At 50.4% G+C, this 20,686-nt stretch overlaps 1 protein-coding gene across 3 annotated transcripts in view; it reads left to right on the forward strand.

Moving 5' to 3' along the window:
- The first annotated feature begins 891 nt into the window (after positions 1-891).
- The window catches only part of SHC1 (SHC adaptor protein 1), a 27,537-nt gene continuing 7,742 nt past the window's right edge, over positions 892-20,686 (forward strand). Inside the window, exons 1-5 of one of the 3 annotated variants that reach the window (XM_087913908.1) lie at positions 892-1,151; positions 14,360-14,521; positions 15,662-15,732; positions 17,509-17,572; positions 20,443-20,562. In XM_087913908.1, coding sequence (XP_087770034.1) covers positions 14,363-14,521; positions 15,662-15,732; positions 17,509-17,572; positions 20,443-20,562 — 414 coding nt within the window. In that variant the 5' untranslated portion in view covers positions 892-1,151; positions 14,360-14,362. Of the gene's footprint in view, positions 1,152-5,905; positions 5,983-13,117; positions 14,522-15,661; positions 15,733-17,508; positions 17,573-20,442; positions 20,563-20,686 lie in introns of those variants that run through there. The other 2 variants (XM_087913907.1, XM_026716453.2) reach the window with 2 other exon arrangements.

Consider the following 20,686-nt stretch of genomic DNA (forward strand, 5'->3'; position numbering starts at 1 on the left):
GAACCGCCGCTTTTCAAAAGTCTCCGCCTTCGACGCTGATTGGGCGGGAGAGTCTGAGGGGGAGGATGCTTGGGTAGACGTAGCGGAACCTGATTGGCTGCGCTTGGAATGACCTCAGCCCTCTCAAACTACAACTCCCATCAGCCCCATTCTCACAACCTTGTCAGAGGGGACTACAAGTCCCATTCTTCCAGTTTAAGCCGCATATTCCATCATCCTGTCAAGCCAGAGCTGGGCAGGAACCAACAATGCATTTTGGTTATAAATGAGGTGAGAAACAGGATACCCAATTTTATTCCCCCCCCCGTCTAAAATTAACCATTCGTTTAATTAAGGACCGTGTGTCAAATCAAATTGAAAAAGGGGTTCGGGGGTCTCAGGTAAAGGAGTAGAGCCGCTTCGATTTCAACCAATGAGGAGCTTCCCTCAGGTGTGTCTGCATGCTGATTGGTCTCTGAGTCTCCCCCCGGGGACCTATAAAACAGCCGTGCTAGCAGCCAATGAAAAGTTCAGGTTGTTGGTTGCGTTAACCAATCGGGTTCAGAGCTGTTTTGGAGGGAAAGTATAAAAAGAGACAGCGGGACTGACGCTTTCAGTCAGCCCGTCAAAGAGATTGAAGAAAGAAGGCGACAAACGGGGAAGTAAAGGAGAGTTTGAAGTCGGAAGAAACTGGAGTATTGGAAGGCTAGAACGAAGATGAAGCCAAAGCGGCGAGCTAGGAAACAAAGAAACGGCGAAGTCATTTCTGAGGGGACTTCTGCGTCCCTGAGGACCGATGTGAAGACTACGACGAATATTTTTAATACCGAAATTGTGTAGTGTTTTATTAACCCTCTTCCCGCGTTAGTGTTCCTTCTATCCCTCCCTATAAACAGCCCTGTGGAAATGGGTGGGTCCTGACACGGGGAGAGCGAGTCCCAAGGCTAGAGTGGCACTACCGGAAGTTTAGGAAAGGTTGCCGAAGGGGAGGTAGCCTGGGAGCCCCGCCTTCCAACACGGGACGAAATCCGGAAGCGTTTGGTGGGGTTAGAAGAAAAAAAAAAAACGGGCGGGGCAGATTTCTAAGAACCCCAGAAGTTTTTGTGCGAGAGGCTCCGTCGGAGAAGCCGCCAGTTGGACGCCTTTGCCCCTCCAATGGTGCGGCCGCCCCGGTAAGAAGCCTTTTCTCCCACCTGTATTATCAATATTGCCCCGTATAATCCTGCATAGTCGGTTAGTTGCGGGTTCAGATTGTGTCGCGGGGGAGATTTTGTTTCTAAGGTTGTACCAACAGCCCTGCGAGGGAGGTCCGCGGAGCTCCGTCGCTCGCTCGGGACGATCCCGCAATTCATTTTCATTGATGGGACTGGGGCACGGCTCTATTCCCTCGAGGCGCCTTTTAAAGACGCGGTAAGGTAAAAATTGCCCTTGCGGCTGGAGGTTCTTCGGATCGGGCGCTCATTTTTAAGGAGCCTGGCGGTGCGAGGCTCAAGTTGGAACCGGACCCGAGTGTCGAAATCGCGAGTAGATTTTTTTTCCCAGGAAGGAGCGGGGGGTGGGGGAAGAGGGAAGAAAGAGGGAAATTCGTGTTCCGAGGAAGCAGCGCCGCCAGAGGGATTCCCGGACTGAACTCAACCCTTTATTTTGTAATCGAAGCGGGTTTACGAATCGTTTACTCAGAAGCGTGACGGTGGAAGCAGACTTAAAAGTTCCCCTCCTTTCCCTCCCTCTTAACCGTCTCCCGTCTGCGCGACGAGGCCAGGGGAGGAATGCGAGGGAAGAAGGAAAGAAAAAAAAAAAATTGGCGGACCAGAGGGAAGACTGCGCCAGCGACGTCCGCACCTCGCCTTCGAGCGCTTCTTCCCTTCGCTTTTCCCTCCTGGGCGAACGGGCAGAGCGCTCTTCCTTGGATTCCCTCGCCCCGAAGGACGAAGCCGGCTCCGCGTTGGGGCCGGCGGGGATGGGACAAATACAAGAAACCCACCCCGGGGTGGGGAGGAAGGCGAGGGTGGGGCATCCAAAACGCTTTGCCCCGGAGGCGGGGATGAGGATGTGGGTGGTGTCGGTGTCATTCTATTCCCCCAAAGCTTGAGCCGCTCGTGTCTTGAGGGGTCGGCTCCGTCCAGCGGTGGAAGATGGGCTCTGGAACCCTCTCTGGTTGTGTTGGGTCGCGGGCGGGCTATATAACTGGAGAGGGTTGGGGGTGGGTGGGATTTGGTTGCCCTGGCGGAGAAACGGCCCGCGATTTGGACCTTTTTTAGCGTTGAGAAAGCAGCCGCCGCTTCTGGGTGTGCCTGCTGCCTCTAGGCAAAGCCTCGGCGTTGCGGAGTTTGGGGCCGGGGCTGATCCCGGGGAACGGATTTGCTGCAAGAGTCGCTGTTGCAAAATTGTAAAGGGGCGGTGGGGTTATTTATGGGACGGGTTTGCTTGCGGGCCTTGAGGTTGCAAAGCTTGGGATGACATGGAGAGGCTGCCCAAAGTGACTCTTTCTCTCCCTCTCACCCCTCTCTTTTGACAAACACCAAAAACCACATTTGGGGCCTTTGTCAGTGATCTCAAAACCTCTGCAAATGTTGGACCCAAACCTGTCGTTTCTTTTCTACTTTGCACCCGTAATTGTTGGCAAAGGCCAGCAGGATTTCTCTCCTTTAAAGAACCAATTGGGCCTCGTTTCCCCCCCCAGGAAAGGTTTCTGTCCCAATTTTGGCACCCATGTCATATTTGCATGGTCCACTTTGGAGGGGGGTGGTTTTTTTGGAGAGTGTGTGTGTGTGTTTGTTTGTCTCTCACTATTGTGTGCAGCCATCCCAAGCTAGGTTTTGTGGCTTAGTTTACAAACAAGACCTTAATTCATCTGCAAGGAGGTTGTCACCTCCACCAATCAAACTGGGAGATTTTTCTCAACCCAAGTTGGGTGAGACTTTCTGTGCAAAAAAAGAACGAATAGGATAGAACAAAGAACAGAAGAGAAGAAAGAATAGAAAGTAATAGAATAGAAGAAAATAGAATAGGGAAAGAATAGAATAGAATAATAAAGAATAGAAGAAAAAGAGAATAGAAGAAAATAGAATAGAAGAAAGTAATAGAATAGAAGAAAATAGAATAGAGAAAGAATAGAATATAGAATAGAAGAAAAAGAATAGAGGAAGAATAGAATAAAAAATAGAATAGAAGAAAGAATAGAATAATAATAGAATAAAAAGAACTGAAGTAATAGAAAATAGAGAAAGAATAGAATAAAAAAGAAGAAAGAATAGAATAAAAAAGAGAAGAAAGAATAGAAGGAATAGAATTAGAATAGAAGAAAGAAAGAGTAGAATAAAGAATAGAATAAAAAGAATTGAAGAAAGTAATAGAAGAAAATAGAGAAAGAATAGAATAAAAAAGAAGAATAGAAGGAATAGAATTAGAATCGAAGAAAGAAAGAGTAGAATCATAAAGAATAGAATAAAAAGAATCGAAGAAAGTAATAGAAGAAAATAGAGAAAGAATAGAATTAAAAAAAAGAAGAAAGAATAGAAGAAGGAATAGAATTAGAATAGAGGAAAGAAAGCATGGAATATAGAATAGAATTCCTTTTATTGGCCAAATGTGATGGGACACACAAGGAATTCGTCTTTGGTGCAAATGCTCTCAGCGTTCATAAAATAAAAGAGAAAGAAAGAAAAGAAAAAATGCGTCCGGCTCTCATATGTTTTGCTCTTCAGCTGCCCCTTAAACCATCACCCACCCCCCCACCCACCCCCAAAGGGACAAATTGCAGCCCGTGTCCCCATTTCCATCCGTCTGGGGCAGGCTGCAAACTCCGGCGTTGCTTCCTTCCCTACCCTGAAGAAGGAGGAGGAGGAGGAGGAGGGATCCGCATTCTCCAATTTCATCCCTTTTTAAAAACTGGAGTGGCCCATGGAAGGGGGGGCAAGGGGGGGGAGGCGGGGGAAGAGTAGTGGGACGACGTCATCCTCTTTTGCAGGTCAGTTTTTTTTTTTAAATAAAGTTTTTCTCCTCTTCCTCCCCCTCCCCCGCTCCCTTAGAAGACCCTTTAAAGCCAGAAAAGTTAAATAAACCTCTTTATTTCTTTCTCCCTTCCCTGTCCGTCCCGGTAAACTGCCTTGTTCCTCCCTCCCTCCCCTGCGGGACGGTGGGCTTCTCACTCACTCACTAACCCCCTTCCTCACATTTCTGGGCCTAGCAGGATGGGGGGAAGGAGAGAGAGAAAGAGAGAGAGAGAGAGAAACACCCCCCCGCCCCCCAATTTCCTCGGCCAAGGTGTGTTTTTTTTTAAAAATTCCTGCAGAGGCACCCGAAAAAATATGCCACGTTTCTCTTGGCCGAAGCGAAAGAAATGGCCACCTTGCTCCTTTTGCAGGCGGGTATTTTTATTTTTATTTATTTTGAGGCGGGGCAGGGAAAGCTAAAAGGGTGGGGTAGGGTCTCCGTCCGTCCCGTCCCCCCAAATTGTGAGTTTTTCTCTCTCTCTCCCCCGGCTCCGCCGAAGCCACCGAGGAAGTGAGGAGGGGGGAAACGCGGCGGAGAAAATGAGCCCAAGACCGAAGCTCCCACCAACCCTCTTGGGGAGGGAAAACTTGTCTGCCCTTCTGGGCCGTTGGGTCAGATAGATTGCGGCTGGTTTGGGAAGCTCTGCGGAAGGGTTTGGGCTTGGCAGGGCTGGACTGGACTCTGCTGCAGAAGCGGAGTTGAGACGCTGCTTTAGAGGCCGTTGACGATTCAGGATTTGTGGGAGAAAATGAAAAAAGTTTGATGTGAGCATGTTGGGCCGGCTAGCAAGGACACCCCAGATATTTGTGTATATAAAACCAGGGTAAAACTCTAGCACGCACACACACACACACCCCAAAAAAGAGCTGCCATTCCCTCTTGGTTTGCCCCCTTGAGCCCAGGATAGCAATACAATAATCCACCCGCTGCAGATCAGCTCCAGGTGGGTGTCCCTAAAATTCCCCTTTGAATTAAAAAATAAATAAATTACCCAGCATCTACCTCCCCTCCCCTTCCAAGTCCACCCGTCCCTAATTGCAGAGGCTTTGGAAGCTCCTTCCTTGCCCAGCTAGACTTTGGAGATAGACTGCCTTGGCACGTGGAGGCTCTCCGTGAGCAGTGGCTGCCTTGGGCTGGTCCAACTCTGATTGGTCTCCTTGGAAAGAGGATTGGGGCCCTTCCGGCAGGAGTGGCTGGTGGGGGGGTGAAGAAAGAAAGAAAGGAGAGAAAGAAAGAAAGAAAGAAAGAAAGAGAAAGAAAGAGGAAGGAAGAAAGAAAGGAGAGAGAAAGATAGGAGAGAGAGAGAGAGAGATTCTGGGAATCAAAGCTCACCCCCTCGTGAAACATGCTGGCTGAAGAATTCTGAGAAAGAAAGAATAGAAAGAGAAACGAGAGAAAGAAAGAATAGAAAGAAAGAGATAGAAGAGAGAAATTCTGGGAGTTGAAGCCCAGCCATCCAAAAACATGCTGGCTGAGGAATCCTGAGAAAGAGAAAGAAAGAAAGAATAGGAAGAAGAAGAAAAAGAGAGAGAGAGAGAGAAAGAAAGAATAGAAAGAAAGAATAAAAGAGAGTCGAAGCCCACCGCTCTTAAAACATGATAGCTGAGAAATTCTGAGAGAGAGAGAAGGAAGGAAGGAAGGAAGGAAGGAAGGAAGGAAGGAAGGAAGGAAGGAAGGAAGGAAGGAAGGAAAGAAAGAAAGAATAGAAGAGAGTCGAAGCCCACCGCTCTTAAAACATGCTAGCTGGGGAATTCTGGGAGAGGAAGCCCACCCCTCACATCACCAAGACAGAGAAAAAAAATGACTGAAGGAAAGGCACAAACCAAGGCCAGTATTGTCCCCCACCCCGGCCCTCCCTCCCTCCCTCCCTCCCCCACTCCCACCCTCAAAATCTCCAGCCCCTCCCCCCACCCGGAGCCCCCTCCCTAATTCCTTCTTTGTCACCAAAATGCAGGTTTGCCTCCCGCAAAGACGGACAGATCTCCGGTGCCCGGGATGGAATATACGGTAAGGGTGGGCACGCCCCCTTCCTCCTCCTCCTCCTCCTCCTCCTCCTCCTCCTCCTCCTCCTCCTCCTCCTCCTCCTCCTCCTCCTCTCTGCTTTCAGTCTGGTGCTGGGCTCCGGCTACTCTTCTTCCGTCTACCTTCCTGACCGATTTCCAGCACGGAGGTGGGACTCCAACTCCCAGCATTCCCTGGCAGCCCATGGAGGAATGCTGGGAGTTGGAGTCCACGCAGCTTTTTTTTTAAATAGTTTTTTTTTTGCTCTTAAGGTGGTGACGGCATTAAAACGGGGATTGTTTCCAGCCTCCGTCTCGCTCCTACGACTGCTTTTGCCTTTTCTTTCCGAGAATGCCGCCTGATGGTGGCTTGTTTCGAGGAAACAAACCATGGCTTAGCACATGAGACCGTTGGGAAGAGGCTGAAGAAGCAGAAGGCGCGGCTCAAATTTTCCCTATAAACCTCTGGTTTTTTTGGGGGGGGGGTTGGAAACTGGGGGACTTATAGACAGACGGGACACCCAGCTTGAAATTTAACCCGGTTTGTACAAGCTAGGAAACTTCACCTGTTGGAATATGTCCAGCCACAGGGCTGTAAAAAAAACAACAACAGGAGACCTTTGTAAAGGAGGAAATAGAAGTCAAAAATGCTCAGGAATTCAGCCAGATATAACTGTGGCTGTATAATTATCACACCCGCTAAGGCATCATCAAATATTTTTGCTTTTACGGTGACTGTTGGCTGTTTTAAGTGACTTTGCTTATTCTGGGCTGGGTTGTGTTGTAATGACGAGGCAGTCGAGTTGTTTGATCATGAACAACCGAATCATGATTCGGTTTATTGGAGTCTAGTCTTGCATTTATACACATTTTTAGTTACCCTCCATCACTGGTTAACTTTGGTTACCGCTTAACTTTCGTCACTGTTTAGCACAGTAATCCGTACAATTAATTATCTCTAGTTCAAGTCTAACATAGGTTTACTTCCTCTCTCTAATCCTCCTTTAGGTTAGTGACTTTTGTTTACCTGAGTTGTATTTGCTTGGAAACATTCTTTATCTGAGGTTGGCCGTCCGAGATTGGAACATTCCTGCAATTACAACTCTACAGGGTTTCATGAGGACTAGCGCCCTACAGTGACAGATTGGGTGGCTATGAGAGCAAATAAATGGGTGCTGGAAATAGACCAGCAGTCCAAGAGAGATGCATTAAATAGGTCTCCAGACTGGCTTTTGGTGGCAAGCAGGCAGGGTGTGGGGGATTCTGGGAGTTGGAGTCCACTCTTTAAAGCAGGCCGGCTGGGGGATTCTGGGAGTTGGAGTCCACTCTTTAAAGCAGGCCGGCTGGGGGATTTTCTCAGTGCAAGCGTTGCATTTAAGAAATTTTTTAAAAACTTGGAAAACTGGGATTATTTAAAAAAAAAAAAAAAGCCCATCTGGAAAATTTGCATCCATGGTTCCTTTCAAGGCCAGCCTCTCCTGCACCCGTGTTCTGATGGCGCTGGACTCCAGGCGCTGCTGGGCATGAGGGGATATGTAGTCCAGACCCCTCTGGAGGGCTCCTGCAATTTAAGGCAGGATCCCCAGATGATAAATTCAGACTTTTCAGGATACACACACACACACACACACACACACACACACACACACACACACACACACACACAATATATATATATATATATATATGTTTTCTGAGGTTCTGCGGGTATTTGTATGTGGATCTTTGGTTGTTCAGGTTTTCTCCGCGTAGATTCAAAGTATCTAGGCAACGTTTGATGAAGTCTCATTCATCATCATCAGGCCTCTGTCTTTGGCTCTTGCTTTTCAGCGTGATGTGAGGTTGCAGCTGCAACCTCACATCACGCTGAAAAGCAAGAGCCAAAGACAGAGGCCTGATGATGATGAATGAGACTTCATCAAACGTTGCCTAGATACTGAATCTTACGCGGAGAAACCCGAACAACAAAGATCCACACATATATATATATATATATATATATATATATATATATATATATGTATACATATACACACAAATACACACACATACACACACACACATATATATATATACATATATACACACATGCACACACATATATATATACACACACACACACACATATATACACATATATATATATACACACATACATATATACACATATACACATACAAATACATACATATATACACACATACATACATATACACACACACGCACATATATATATACATATATACACACATGCACCCACATACATATATACACACATACATATATATATATATATACGCACGCACACACACACACACACATATATACACACACACACACACACACACACATATATAGATACACACATACACATACATATGTACACATATACACATACACATACATACATATATATTCCCACATGCATACAGACATATATATATTCATATACACATATACACACATACACACACACACACACACGCATACATGTACATATACATATATATATGTATGGCATTCAGTTTTGTTCGGGTATTTTCCCACGTCATTGTAGTTGTGCTTTTTTTTTTTTTTTTGGAAAACAATTTTATTGTTTTTTTAAAAAACAAACAAAATGTGGTTGTGCTTTTAAAGTTGTAGCAACGTTTCGGCAGGATCTCATCTGCCATCCTCGGGCTTCTGCATTGGGTCCGTCTGTGAGTCAGACTTTTACGGTACTTTTTTACAGACTTTTACATACACGCACACACACACATATATTTATATAAAACTCTGTAGCAACTGGACCCTGTTGTTCCCCGGCTTTCCCAGGAAGTTGGGGGCTGCGTCAGGGTCTCCTGGGGGGGTGGGGGGGTTGATTTCCTGCCTCCCCCCTTCCCCGGGTCCTCGAGTGCAGCCTGAAAATCCAGCCCAGCATCCGGTGGTTACGGCTGGGAGCCAGAAGGCCATCCCACTCCTTCCTCTGCTCCGTTTGCTATTTTCCCTCCCCTCTTTCGGCCATTCCCAGGTGGGCCTTTTTTCCGCTGACCCTCCCTCCCCCCGGGGAAGGAACAAACAAAGGGGGCCTCTCCGCTGCCCCCCGCCCACCCACCCACGGGCCCAGCGGACATGGACTGTCCAGGAAACGGCCTTCGGTCTCCAGAGTTGGCCGCCCACCAAAATGAGTTGGTGCCGGAGGAGAAAAACAGAATAACAGAATTGGAAGGGACTTCAAAGGTCTTCTAGCCTGACCCCCTGCAGCCTGGGATCTTGAAGCCCACCCTACCCCTCTTCAAGGATGCCGGCTGGGGGATTCTGGGAGTGGAAGTCCACCCCTCTTCAAGCATGCCAGCTGGGGGATTCTGGGAGTCGAAGTCCACCCCTCTTAAAGCATGCTGGCTGGGGGATTCTGGGAGTTGAAGTCCAACCCACTTAAAGCATTCTAGCTGGGGGATTCTGGGAGTCGAAGTCCACCCCTCTTAAAGCATGCTGGCTGGGGATTCTGGGAGTTGAAGTCCAACCCACTTAAAGCATTCTAGCTGGGGATTCTGGGAGTCGAAGTCCACCCCTCTTAAAGCATGCTGGCTGGGGATTCTGGGAGTTGAAGTCCAACCCACTTAAAGCATTCTAGCTGGGGGATTCTGGGAGTCGAAGTCCACCCTCTTAAAGCATGCTGGCTGGGGATTCTGGGAGTTGAAGTCCAACCCACTTAAAGCATTCTAGCTGGGGATTCTGGGAGTCGAAGTCCACCCTCTTAAAGCATGCTGGCTGGGGATTCTGGGAGTTGAAGTCCAACCCACTTAAAGCATTCTAGCTGGGGGATTCTGGGAGTCGAAGTCCACCCCTCTTAAAGCATGCTGGCTGGGGGATTCTGGGAGTTGAAGTCCAACCCACTTAAAGCATTCTAGCTGGGGGATTCTGGGAGTCGAAGTCCACCCCTCTTAAAGCATGCTGGCTGGGGATTCTGGGAGTTGAAGTCCAACCCACTTAAAGCATTCTAGCTGGGGGATTCTGGGAGTCGAAGTCCACCCTCTTAAAGCATGCTGGCTGGGGGATTCTGGGAGTTGAAGTCCAACCCACTTAAAGCATTCTAGCTGGGGGATTCTGGGAGTTGAAGTCCAACCCACTTAAAGCTTTCAAGGTTTGAGAAACACTGAATTAGATGATTCAGCGTCTCTTGTGTAATATTAATTATAATATTATTGGAGTATGATGCTTTGGGGAGTGCCATCCCAACGTCCCGGAATCCCTCCCTTCCTTGCAACGGGACGCAAAGTTGGTGTGAAGTTTGCCTCCCCCGCAGGCCTCGGAAGTCGCGCGTTTCAGCCCTTGGAAAAAGGGGGAGTTTGGCGCTTCGTTGGAAGGTGGTTCGGTGTGGTGGGCAGCCTGGCTGCCCGCTCCGGATTTCAGCTCCGTTTTATGCTTCGTGCCCTCCGCCTCCTGCCCCTCCGCCCCAAATGTGGTTTTTCGTCTTTTTTTTTCTTTTCCTTTTGCGCCTGATGCGAAAAGCAGCCTTTGGGGGTTAAGGAAACCGCAGCTTTTTAGCGGGCTACATCGATGCCGCACTGTTTGCGAATGAGGGATCTTTGCAATAGTGACAACAGCAGCAGCACAAAACCTTTGCAAGTCCAGCCCAAGGCAGGTGTTGGAGACGCAGTCCTCATATTTACAACCGGTAATCGTTTACTGACGGGTTACAGTGGCACTGAAAAGAATGTTTTTCATGCTTAACATGAAAACACAGCAACCCTGTGATCAAAATTCAGGCACTTCTCATTCTCTCCTTCCTTCCTTCCTTCCTTCCTTCCTTCCTTCCTTCCTTCCTTCCTTCCTTCCTTCCTTCCTTCCTTCCTTCTATCCTTCCTTTCTTCTTTCCGCCCTCCCTCCTTCCTTCCTTCTATCCTTCCTTCCATCCCTCCTTATCATTCCCTTTTCTTTCCTTCCTTCTTTCCTCCATACCTCCTTTCTTTCTTCTTCCTTCCCTCCCTCCTTCCTTCTCATTGCTCCTTCCTTCCTTCTTCCTTTCCTTCTCACTCTTCTTCCTTCCTTCCTTCTTCCTTTCCTCCTGCCTTCTCATTACCTTTTGTTTCCTTCTTTCCTCCATCCCTCCTTCCTTTCTTCTGTCCTTCCTTCCCTCCCTCCTTCCTTCTCATTGCTCCTTCCTTCCTTCCTTTCTTCCTTCCTATTGCTATCGCCTTCCTTCCTTCCTTTCCTATTCTTTCCTCCCTCCCTCCCTCCGTAATTCCCTTCCTCATTCCCTCCTTATGTGATCAAAATTCAGGCACTTCTCATTCTCTCCTTCTTTCCTTCCTTCCTTCCTTCCTTCCTTTCTTTCCTACTCTTTCCTCCCTCGGTAATTCCCTTCCTCATTCCCTCCTTATGTCTGTTTATATATTATCTATCTATCTATCTATCTATCTATCTATCTATCTATCTATCTATCTATCTATCTATCTATCTATCTATATCTATCTCCCTATCTACCCATCCTCCATCTGTTCTTTCTTTCTCCCTCTTTTTTCTTTCCTTTGTTCTTTCTTTTCTTTTTGCTTTTTATCCTTTCCCTCCCTCTCTCTCTCCGCCAATCATTCCTTCGCTGCCTCCTCTTACCCTTCTCTTTCTCTCTTCCTCTTTCCCCTCTCTCTCTCGCCCTCTTTTTTTCTTTCCCTCCCTCCCTCCCTCCCTCCCTCCTTCCCACAGCCCTTCTCTCCTCCCCTCTGGCCTACCTTGCAGGGTCGTTGCACCCCTCCCCTCGTTTGCAAGGGAACTGAGACCCAGGAGAAGGAAAGACTTGCGCCGTCTTAGCGGATTTCCGCACGATTCCCTTTTGCACCGGTTCCGTTTCCTCCTTCCCCGGCTTGCCCTCACCCCCCCACCCCACCCCCCCAAAAAACTCTCCCCCCTCGACCCATGCCCTGTCCCTCCTGCCTGGGCCAACCCAAGGGGGGCTCTCCACCCCCTACCCCCCCCTTTCCTGGCGCATCCCCCGACCTCCTCTTACCTCCGCTGGCATCCGTCATCGTGCCACCTCCCCCCTTTCCGTTGACTGGTGTGAGTCAGCAACCCTGCCCTTCCCCTTGGTAGCAGCCAGTGACCAGGCCCTGGAGTTGGGGGGGGGGAGGTGGGGGGAGAGAGAGAGAAAGAGGGGAGGGTGGGCTTAGCCTTTTGCCTCTGCCCTTCCCTTCTCCGCCTTCCCTGGCTCTGGAGGGGATTTTTTTCCAGCCAGATCGCCGCGGAGCCGGAATTGCAAGCCGGAGAAAAGAAGGGACCCCCCTCCAACAGACCCCCACCCCACTCATCCAATTGGGGGTTCCCAGGCACCTCTAAACGGACTACCCCCCTCCTTCCTTCCTGGGTTTTTCAAGGCTCCCCAAACCAGCCGGGCACCGCCGCCGTCCTCGAGTTGTCTTCGCCAACGGTGCCCGCCAACGGTTACCCTCCCGGGATGGGCACCGGGGCTGGCTAGATTTAACAGGGTGGGGGGCTTCTTGAGGGCTTCCTGGTGGCCTGCCAGGGACCCCCCCCACACTCCAAACACCCCCCCTCACCCCATTTTGCATGGATGCCACCCCTTGGCCCGGAGTATCGACCTGGTGCCTGCACCCCCCCTCCAGAGACGCAGCCGCCCAAGCGTTTATCCGTGCGTCCTCTGCGCTTTTTCGCTGCGAGGAGGATTCACCGGGTGTTTGGAAGGGTAGCCAAGGCAGGCAGGGGTCCAACAGGTGCTGCTACAGCCAGTAGGAAGGGCCAGGAGCTTGTACAACAGCCCTTTTTGGGGTGTGGGGGGAACGTCAGCAACGGAGCAGAAACCTTGCCGCTCGGGAGACAGTTGAGGCAGGCAGGAGTCCAACAGGTGGTGCTGCCGCAACTGGACAGGCACTTCTAAAACGGCCCTGCGGGGGGTTCTAGCCTCAGCGACGGACTCGAAACCTCACCCTCTTCGTCTCTGAGGCTGTTTCACAGGCCCAAAAGAGGCAGGCAGGAGTCCAACCGGTGCCGTGTCGCCGGTGCTGCACAGCCGGAGGGGAAGGGCCAGGAACTTTTAAGCCAGCCTTACCGGGGCAGGGAGGGGGAGCGTAACGTCGGCCCCAGGCCAGGAACCTCGCCCTCTTCCTCTGCGGGGCCGTGCGGGGCTCAACGGTCATCTGGCCGGACGGTTCCTGTTGGGTCAACAACGCGAATTGGCGGATTTGGGGACGCGTCCGTGGAAGGGCAAGGAAGGTCCGCGGCTCCCGGCAGGCCAGAAGGGATTTACGGAGCCGCCTCGTTGGAACCGAATTGGACTTTGGGGGGTTTCTGACCCCCATCGTGGTCCCCCCCTCTCTTTCTCTCTGTCTCTCTCTCTCTTTTTCTCTTTCTTTCTCCTTTTTCTCTCTCTATCCCTCTTTCTATCTCTATCTCTATTTTTCTCTTTCTCTCTGTCTCTCTCTCTCTCTTTCTTTCTCCTTTCTCTCTATCTCTCTTTCTATCTTTCTCTCTGTGTGTGTCTCTCTCCCTCCCTCCCTCTTTCTCTGTCTCTTTCTCTTTCTTTTTCTCTCTTTGTATCTCTCTATCTCTCTCTCTCTCCCTCCCTCTCTCTCTTTCTCTCTCTGTTTCTCTTTCTTTCTCTCTTTCTCTCTCTGTCTCTGTCTCTTTCTTTCTCTCTCTTTCTCTCTCTTTGTATCTCTCTCTTTCTATCTCCCTCTCTCTCCCTCCCTCTCTCTCTTTCTCTTTTTCTCTTTCTCTCTTTCTCTTTTTCTCTCTCTCTTTCTTTCTATATATCTCTCTCTCCTTCTCTTGCTTTTTCTCTCTCTCTTTCTCTCTCTTTTTCTCTCTTTGTATCTCTCTTTCTCTTTCTTCTCCCCCCTCCCTCTCTCTGTCTTTCTCTCTCTCTTTCTTTCTCTTTTTCTCTCTTTCTCTTTTTTTCTCTCTTTCTCTTTTTCTATATCTCTCCCTCTCTCTTTCTATCTTTCTTTCTCTTTCTCTCTCTCTCTCTCTCCTCTTCGCCCCCTCCCCCTCAAATGGATCTCCTGCCGAAAAGCAAATACACCCCCTTGCAGGAGGAGTCTCCATCTTCGCTAGACGATGGGAGCCCTGCGGCTGAAGGGGACTCCTCTCCTGACCCTTCCTCCTCCCTCCTCCTGCCTGCGCCTTCGCTCACAGGCTCCAGCTCCTCATCCTCCCTCAGCCCCATGCTGCCCGCGGGAGACCCCGAATCCGAGGGCAGCCCCACCACGCTGTGTTCCTTCTTCCCCAAAATGGCGACCTTGAAATTCTCCAACCCGGCCTTCCTGCTGAACCTCCGGCCGTTTTCCCGAGACACGGGGGTCTCTGGGGACCCTCCAGCCAGCGGCGGCAGCACCGCCGCCGCCGCCGCCGCCTTCCCGGACTCACCGATGGGGCTTGTCGGTCTCTATTCCCAGGATATGAACAAACTGAGTTGCGGGAAGAAAATGCGGGTCGAAGGCGGTCAGCTGGGCGGCGAGGAATGGACGCGGCACGGGAGTTTCGTCAACAAGCCCAGCCGAGGCTGGCTGCACCGCGACGACAAGGTGATGGGCTCCGGAGTCTCCTACCTGGTCCGGGTGAGTGAGGAGGAGGAGGAGGAGGAGGCTGGTGGTTGTGGGAGGCTTGCACACTTGAGGGGGGAGGACAAGGGAGTGGGGAAGGAGTGGCAAGTGGTTGGGACGTTCAGGGAAATAGCTTTTCTCTCCCTCCCTCTTTCCCTTCATGCCCTCCTTCCTTCCTTCCTTCCCTCCCTCTCTCCTTCCCTCCTTCCTCCCTCCCTTCATGCCTTCCTTCCTTCCCTCCTTCCCTCCCTCCCTCCTTCCCTCCCTCCCTCCTTCCTTCCTTCCCTCCTTCCTCCCTCCCTCCTTCCCTTCATGCCTTCCTTCCTTCTTCCCTTCATGCCTTCCTTCCTCCCTCTCTCCTTCCCTCCTTCCTCCCTCCCTTCATGCCTTCCTTCCCTCCCTCCCTCCCTCCTTCCTTCCTTCCCTCCCTCCCTCCTTCCTTCCTTCCTTCCCTCCCTCCCTCCTTCCTTCCTTCCCTCCTTCCTCCCTCCCTCCCTCCCTTCATGCCTTCCTTCCTTCCTTCTTCCCTTCATGCCTTCCTTCCCTCCCTCTCTCCTTCCCTCCTTCCTCTCTCCCTTCATGCCTTCCTTCCCTCCCTCCCTCCTTCCTTCCTTCCCTCCCTCCCTCCTTCCTTCCTTCCCTCCTTCCTCCCTCCCTCCTTCCCTTCATGCCTGCCTGCCTTCCTTCCTTCCTTCCTTCCTTCCTTCCTTCCTTCCTTCCTTCCTTCCTTCTTCCCTTCCTTCCTTCCTTCCTTCCCTCCCTCCCTCCCCCTTCCTTCTTCTCCCCTCTTTCCTTTCATCCCGTCCTTTATTCCTCCCTCCCTTAATTCCCTCGTGTCCGCTTCTCTCTATATATGACTCTGGGTGACTTTGGGCCAACGACCCGGAGGCTGGGAGTTCTAGTCCTGCCTTGGATATTAAAGTCAGGGGGTGACTTTGGGCCAGTCCTCCTCCCTCCGTCCTTGCAGGGCGGTTCTTGTTGTGGGGGGAAAAAAAGGAGGCGGAAGGGTTACCGGAGACGTTGGCCACCTCGAATTCCTGGTAAAGCTAACAAAAGCCGGAATATAAATCGTTAGAAATCACCTTAAAAGAGCGAGACGCGGATTTCCTCGGCGTTTCTGACCTCGGCGTTTCTCCTTCTCCTTCTCGCCCGCAGTACATGGGTTGCGTGGAAGTGTTGCAGTCCATGCGCGCCCTCGATTTCAGCACCAGGACCCAAGTCACCAGGTGAGCAGGCTCACAATACGGCGGCGGGACCCCTTCCCGGTCCCTGGGGGTGGGGTGGAGGGGGTGAAAGAGATTCCCCCCCCCCCATTATGTAAAAGTGCTTCTTCTTCTTCTTCTTCTTCTTCTTCTTCTTCTTCTTCTTCTTCTTCTTCTTCTTCTTCTTCTTCCTCTTCCTCTTCCTCTTCCTCTTCCTCTTCCTCTTCCTCTTCTTCTTCTTCTTCTTCTTCTGTCATTTTTGAATTCCCTGCGCAGAGGGGTTGCATCGCGTCGTTCAAAGATATTTACAAAATAAATTAAAAAAAACAACAGCATAAAACATTGCTGGGTTTCATAAGGACTAGCACCCTCCAGCCAAGGGTTTGGCGGCATGCAGAGCAGATGGATGGGGGCTGGAAGCAGACCGGCTCCCCTGAAAGGAGGGGATATTAATTATAATGTGTCTCCAGACAGGGGCCTTTAGTGAAAAGCCTGCTGGGAGTTGGAGTCCATCCCTCTTAAAGGATGCTGGCTGGGGGATTCTGGGAGTTGGAGTCTGCCCATTTTAAAGCTTTCTGGCTGGGGGATTCTGGGAGTTGCAGTCCACCCCTCTTAAAGCAGGCTGGCTGGGGGATTCTGGGAGTTGAAGTCCTCCCCTCTTAAAGCATAATGGCTGGGGGATTCTGGGAGTTGAAGTCCTCCCCTCTTAAAGCATAATGGCTGGGGGATTCTGGGAGTTGAAGTCCTCCCCTCTTAAAGCATAATGGCTGGGGGATTCTGGGAGTTGAAGTCCACCCCTCTTAAAGTTGCCAGCACACTTTTAGGTCTATTGTAATAGAAACTTGACTTTGATGCTACCAAGCAGAAGGAAGGCTGGGAAAAAAGTTTGCTTTTTAGCGTTTCTCCTGGGCAGGGAAGAGTTAAAAGGGGATATAGGGGTGTGTTTCTGTGTGTGTGTGTGTGTGTTTGCCGCTCTGCAGTCCAGTCCATTAATGGGCAGGGGGTGGGGGTGGGGTGTCTGCGGAGAAGCGGCTGGAGAGGGCAGGAAAAGCCTTGACTGCTTCTCCCCCCTCCCCAATTAATTCACCAACGAGAGGAAGCATTTATCCAGCATCATCAAATATTAAAAATCTCTCTCTCTCTCTTTGTCTCTCTTTCTCTCTCTCTCTCCCCATGGAGAGGGGGCATATGGGTTTCTCTCGCTGTGTGTTTAGAAATCGTGATCCCCTCCCTCAAAATAGTGGGGTTTCCCCCGAAAAAAATATTATTCTGATTTCACACCGAAGATCAGACTTCATTGGCTCTTCCCTCCCCCTCCCCGAGGCTGAGTTTCTCCCAGAATTCCCTGAATAACTCCCAGAATTCCCTTCCGGTGTGGGGGGGACGACGACTGGGGAATTCTGGGAGTTGAAGTCCCCACAGCTCTAGACCTTGGGTGCGTTTGTGTCTCTCTGTGATTGCTGATGGCATTGTGTATTTTAAATGCTCTAACGTCTTCCTCCTCCTCCTCTTCCTCCTCCTCCTCCTCTTCTTCCTCCTCCCCTTCCTTTTCCTCCTCTTCCTCCTTTCTTCCTCCTCTTCTTCCTCCTTCCTTTTCCTCCTCTTCCTCCTCCCCTTCCTTTTCCTCCTCCTCCTCCTCTTCCTTCTCTCTTTCCTCTTATTCCTCCTCGTCTTCCTCCTCTTTTTCCACTTCCTCCTCCTTTTCCTCCTCCTTTTCTTCCTGTTCCTCCTCCTCCCCTTCCTCTTCCTCCTTGTCTTCCTCCTCCTCCTCTTCCTCCTCCTCCTCCTCCTCCTCCGCAGGGAGGCTATAGGCCTGGTTTGTGAAGCTGTGCCTAGCACCAAGGGAGCCGTTCGCCGGAGGAAGGTAAGACGATATTGGACGGCCCTTGGTCTGTAATGGGATCGGGTTTACCTCCTTCAGCAGGGGTGGTCAGACTAGAAGACCTCCAAGGTCCCTTTCCAACTCTCGTGATCCTGTGTTCTGGGCAGGGGGGGGTCAGGCTAGAAGACCTCCGAGCACCCCAAAATTGCTTAGCCTATTCACAGAAACAGGGTTGGGTGCTGGGGGGGGCAGAGTTTTTTCTCTCTGTCCTCCCCGTCTTCACGCCGAGGAGGATCAAAGCGGCGCGAACTCGACCTCCTCCTTCACCCTTGGACAGGACTCTCTTGTTGGGTGGGGTTTTTTTGGGGGGGGGGGGGTCTCCTCCCTTAAGAGCCCAGCCCCTCCTCCTTTCTCAAAGACGTCCTTTTTCCTGCCCGAAAAGCAGGAAGCGGCCCCCTCCCTCCTTCCTTGATCCCTTGAATCGGAAGAAGAGATCGCTGCGAGTCGATCCCAAAATCATGGGTGTGTGTGTGTGTGCGTGTGTGTGTGTGAAAGCCCCCCCCCAACCACCAGGAAGGAAGTGGACAGATGCAGTTGGGGGATCTCTAATCTCTAAGCCCCCCCCACTCCCCATTTTCCAGACCTCGATCGCGAGGTGTCAATCAACCGTTTGGGCGCCTCGCAGAACTGATCAATAGGCAGGCAAGGCAGCTCCCGCTAATGGACGCTGTAGGGGAAAAAAGGGGGGAGGGGGAAGGGGGCTTATTATTCCCCCCCACCCCCCCAATTTAATTGTGTGTTATTGCCACTTTCTCCTTCCTTGGATTTCTCCGCATCAGCAAAAAAATAAAATAAAAAAAGGACCCGGTTTTAATTATTTGGCTTGTTTCATTAAGACGAATTCCCAGCGCTCCTTTCGTTGAGTCTGCAAACAGGGAGGGGCGGGTCACGGAAATGCAGATCGAGAGCAGTTCCGTTTAGTGGCCATTTTTGAGTGGTGGTTTTGGTGGCCTAGAAGGGGTGGGGCGGGCGCTCTCTCTCTCTCTCTCTCTCTCGCCTCACCATTACTCTTTCTCTGGGCACGATGAGAATATTGTTCAGAACAAAACTCCCCGCTGGTGACAGGAAAGGCATCCGGCCAGTAAAAAAAAAAAACTCGCTTGCCCAGGCTCCGCCCCCAATGCAAGGGATTATGGGGGAGTTATTAAAGAGGACGGTTGAGTGACTGTTCGGAGTTGCTGCAGCGTTGAAAAAAAAAAAGCGATTTTTTTTTTCCCAGACTTCCCACGCTCACGCATGATCAGAATTCGGACGCTTGGCAACTGACTTGTATTTATGACTATCACAGTGTCCCTGGGGTGTGTGTGTGTGTGTGTGTGTCACACGATCCCACTTTGGCGACTTTCTGATGACCCAAGTCAACGGGGGGGGGAGCCTGATTCATTTAACGACCGGGTGACTTAACCCCTGCAGTGATTCGCGTAACCACCGTGCCAGGAACGGTCGTAAAGTAAGACAGCATTGACTGAACCTCTCTGTCTCGCTTAGCCTCAATAAAATCTGGGGCTCACCTCTGGCTGTAAGTCAAGGACTATTTACACGTGCCTGGCTGCCGAGTGCCTAAAGTTTGAACCCGTGACCGTAGGGAGGCTGCAACGGTCATAAGTACGAGGACCGTTCCTAGGGCCCATTTTTCAGTGCAGCTATGACTTAGTCACTGTTATATGTGAAAATTTACCTTATGCACCTGAGAATATAAAGAGCGAGAGAGACTCCATGTTTGTTCTTAATCATTCTGACCTGCTAGAGATCCGAACATTTACAGTATATAACTTATTAACTTATTATTCTGCTAAAGTTCTGTAGAATTGCAAAATATAATGTCCTTGGCTTGGTTTGAGATTCATTAAGGGGTTGGCCTTGGCTGATTAAATATACAAAAACTGATGATAAATGGATTCAGGTCGAACTTTGCACTGTTGAATGGCCGAATTATATTTTAAAACTTCCGATGTCCTCCCAGCTTCTCCATGTGAAAAACAGGAAGTGTTATGCAATCTTTTAAATGTGATAATCCTATATTAGGTTGTATTGACTGGAAAAGGGGGGTGTCTCTTTTCTCCTAAACTGTTGTTTGGAGAATTTGGGGGGCCGATATTGCAACATCTCTTACATTAAAAGCCTTCTACGGATTCCGATTATCACGGTCTGTTGTTTTATTTTGGTCCTATTCTCACCGTCACTAAACGAATTGGTTGTCATAAGTGAAGGACCCCCCCGCACGTGACGGCTACCGAGCAGCCTGAATATAAAATAAAAATAAACTTCATTAGTTTATTTGCCAAGTGTTCCACTTAGTGACCTAAATGTGGGGGGGTTGCGGTCGTAAGTCGAGGACCCCCCTGTAACATGCCCCTTGCTGAGCGGGCTGAATTTATCCCTAATTGGTTCGCCAATGTCCCGCTTAGCAACCTAAACTGGGGTTGCTCCATCACGGTCGTACGTCGACTATTTACACATGCCTGGCTGCCGAGCGCCTGAATTTTGAACCCGTGACCGTAGGGAGGCTGCAACGGTCATAAGTACGAGGACGGTTCCTAGGGCCTATTTTTCAGTGCAGTCACGACTCAGTCACTAAACGAATTGGTTGTACATGACGGCTTCCGAGCAGCCTGAATAGTTTATTCTTAGTTTATTTGCAAGGGGTCCCACTTAGTGACCTAAATTTGGGGCCCACATTGCAGTCGTACGTCGAGGACCCCCCACCTGTAACATGCCACCTGCCGAGCGGCTTGAATTGATTGCTCCTTAATCGCTTCGCCGATGTCCCCGCTTAGCGACCTATACCGGGGTTGCTCCCTCGCGGCCGTAAGTCGAGGACCTGCCTGAATTCTGTTCTTTCCCTTTGGCAGCCCTGCGGCCGGGCGCTGAACTCCATCCTGGGCAAGACCAACCTGAAGTTCGCCGCCATGCCCATCACGCTGACCATTTCCACCAACAGCCTCAACCTCATGGCGTCCGACTGTAAACAGGTGAGCGTCTCCCACCGGCCCCTGCTTGGCTTCCTTTAACCGAGGTCTCGTTTTGTGACGTGCATCGCCCGGCGCCGAGGGAAAAAAGAACCTCCCTGGGCCCCGAACCGTTTCAAAAAAAAAA

Source organism: Pseudonaja textilis, chromosome 16 (genome assembly GCF_049901715.1).
Source record: "Pseudonaja textilis isolate UNSWEBS1 chromosome 16, rPseTex1.2, whole genome shotgun sequence".
NCBI lineage: Eukaryota > Metazoa > Chordata > Lepidosauria > Squamata > Elapidae > Pseudonaja > Pseudonaja textilis.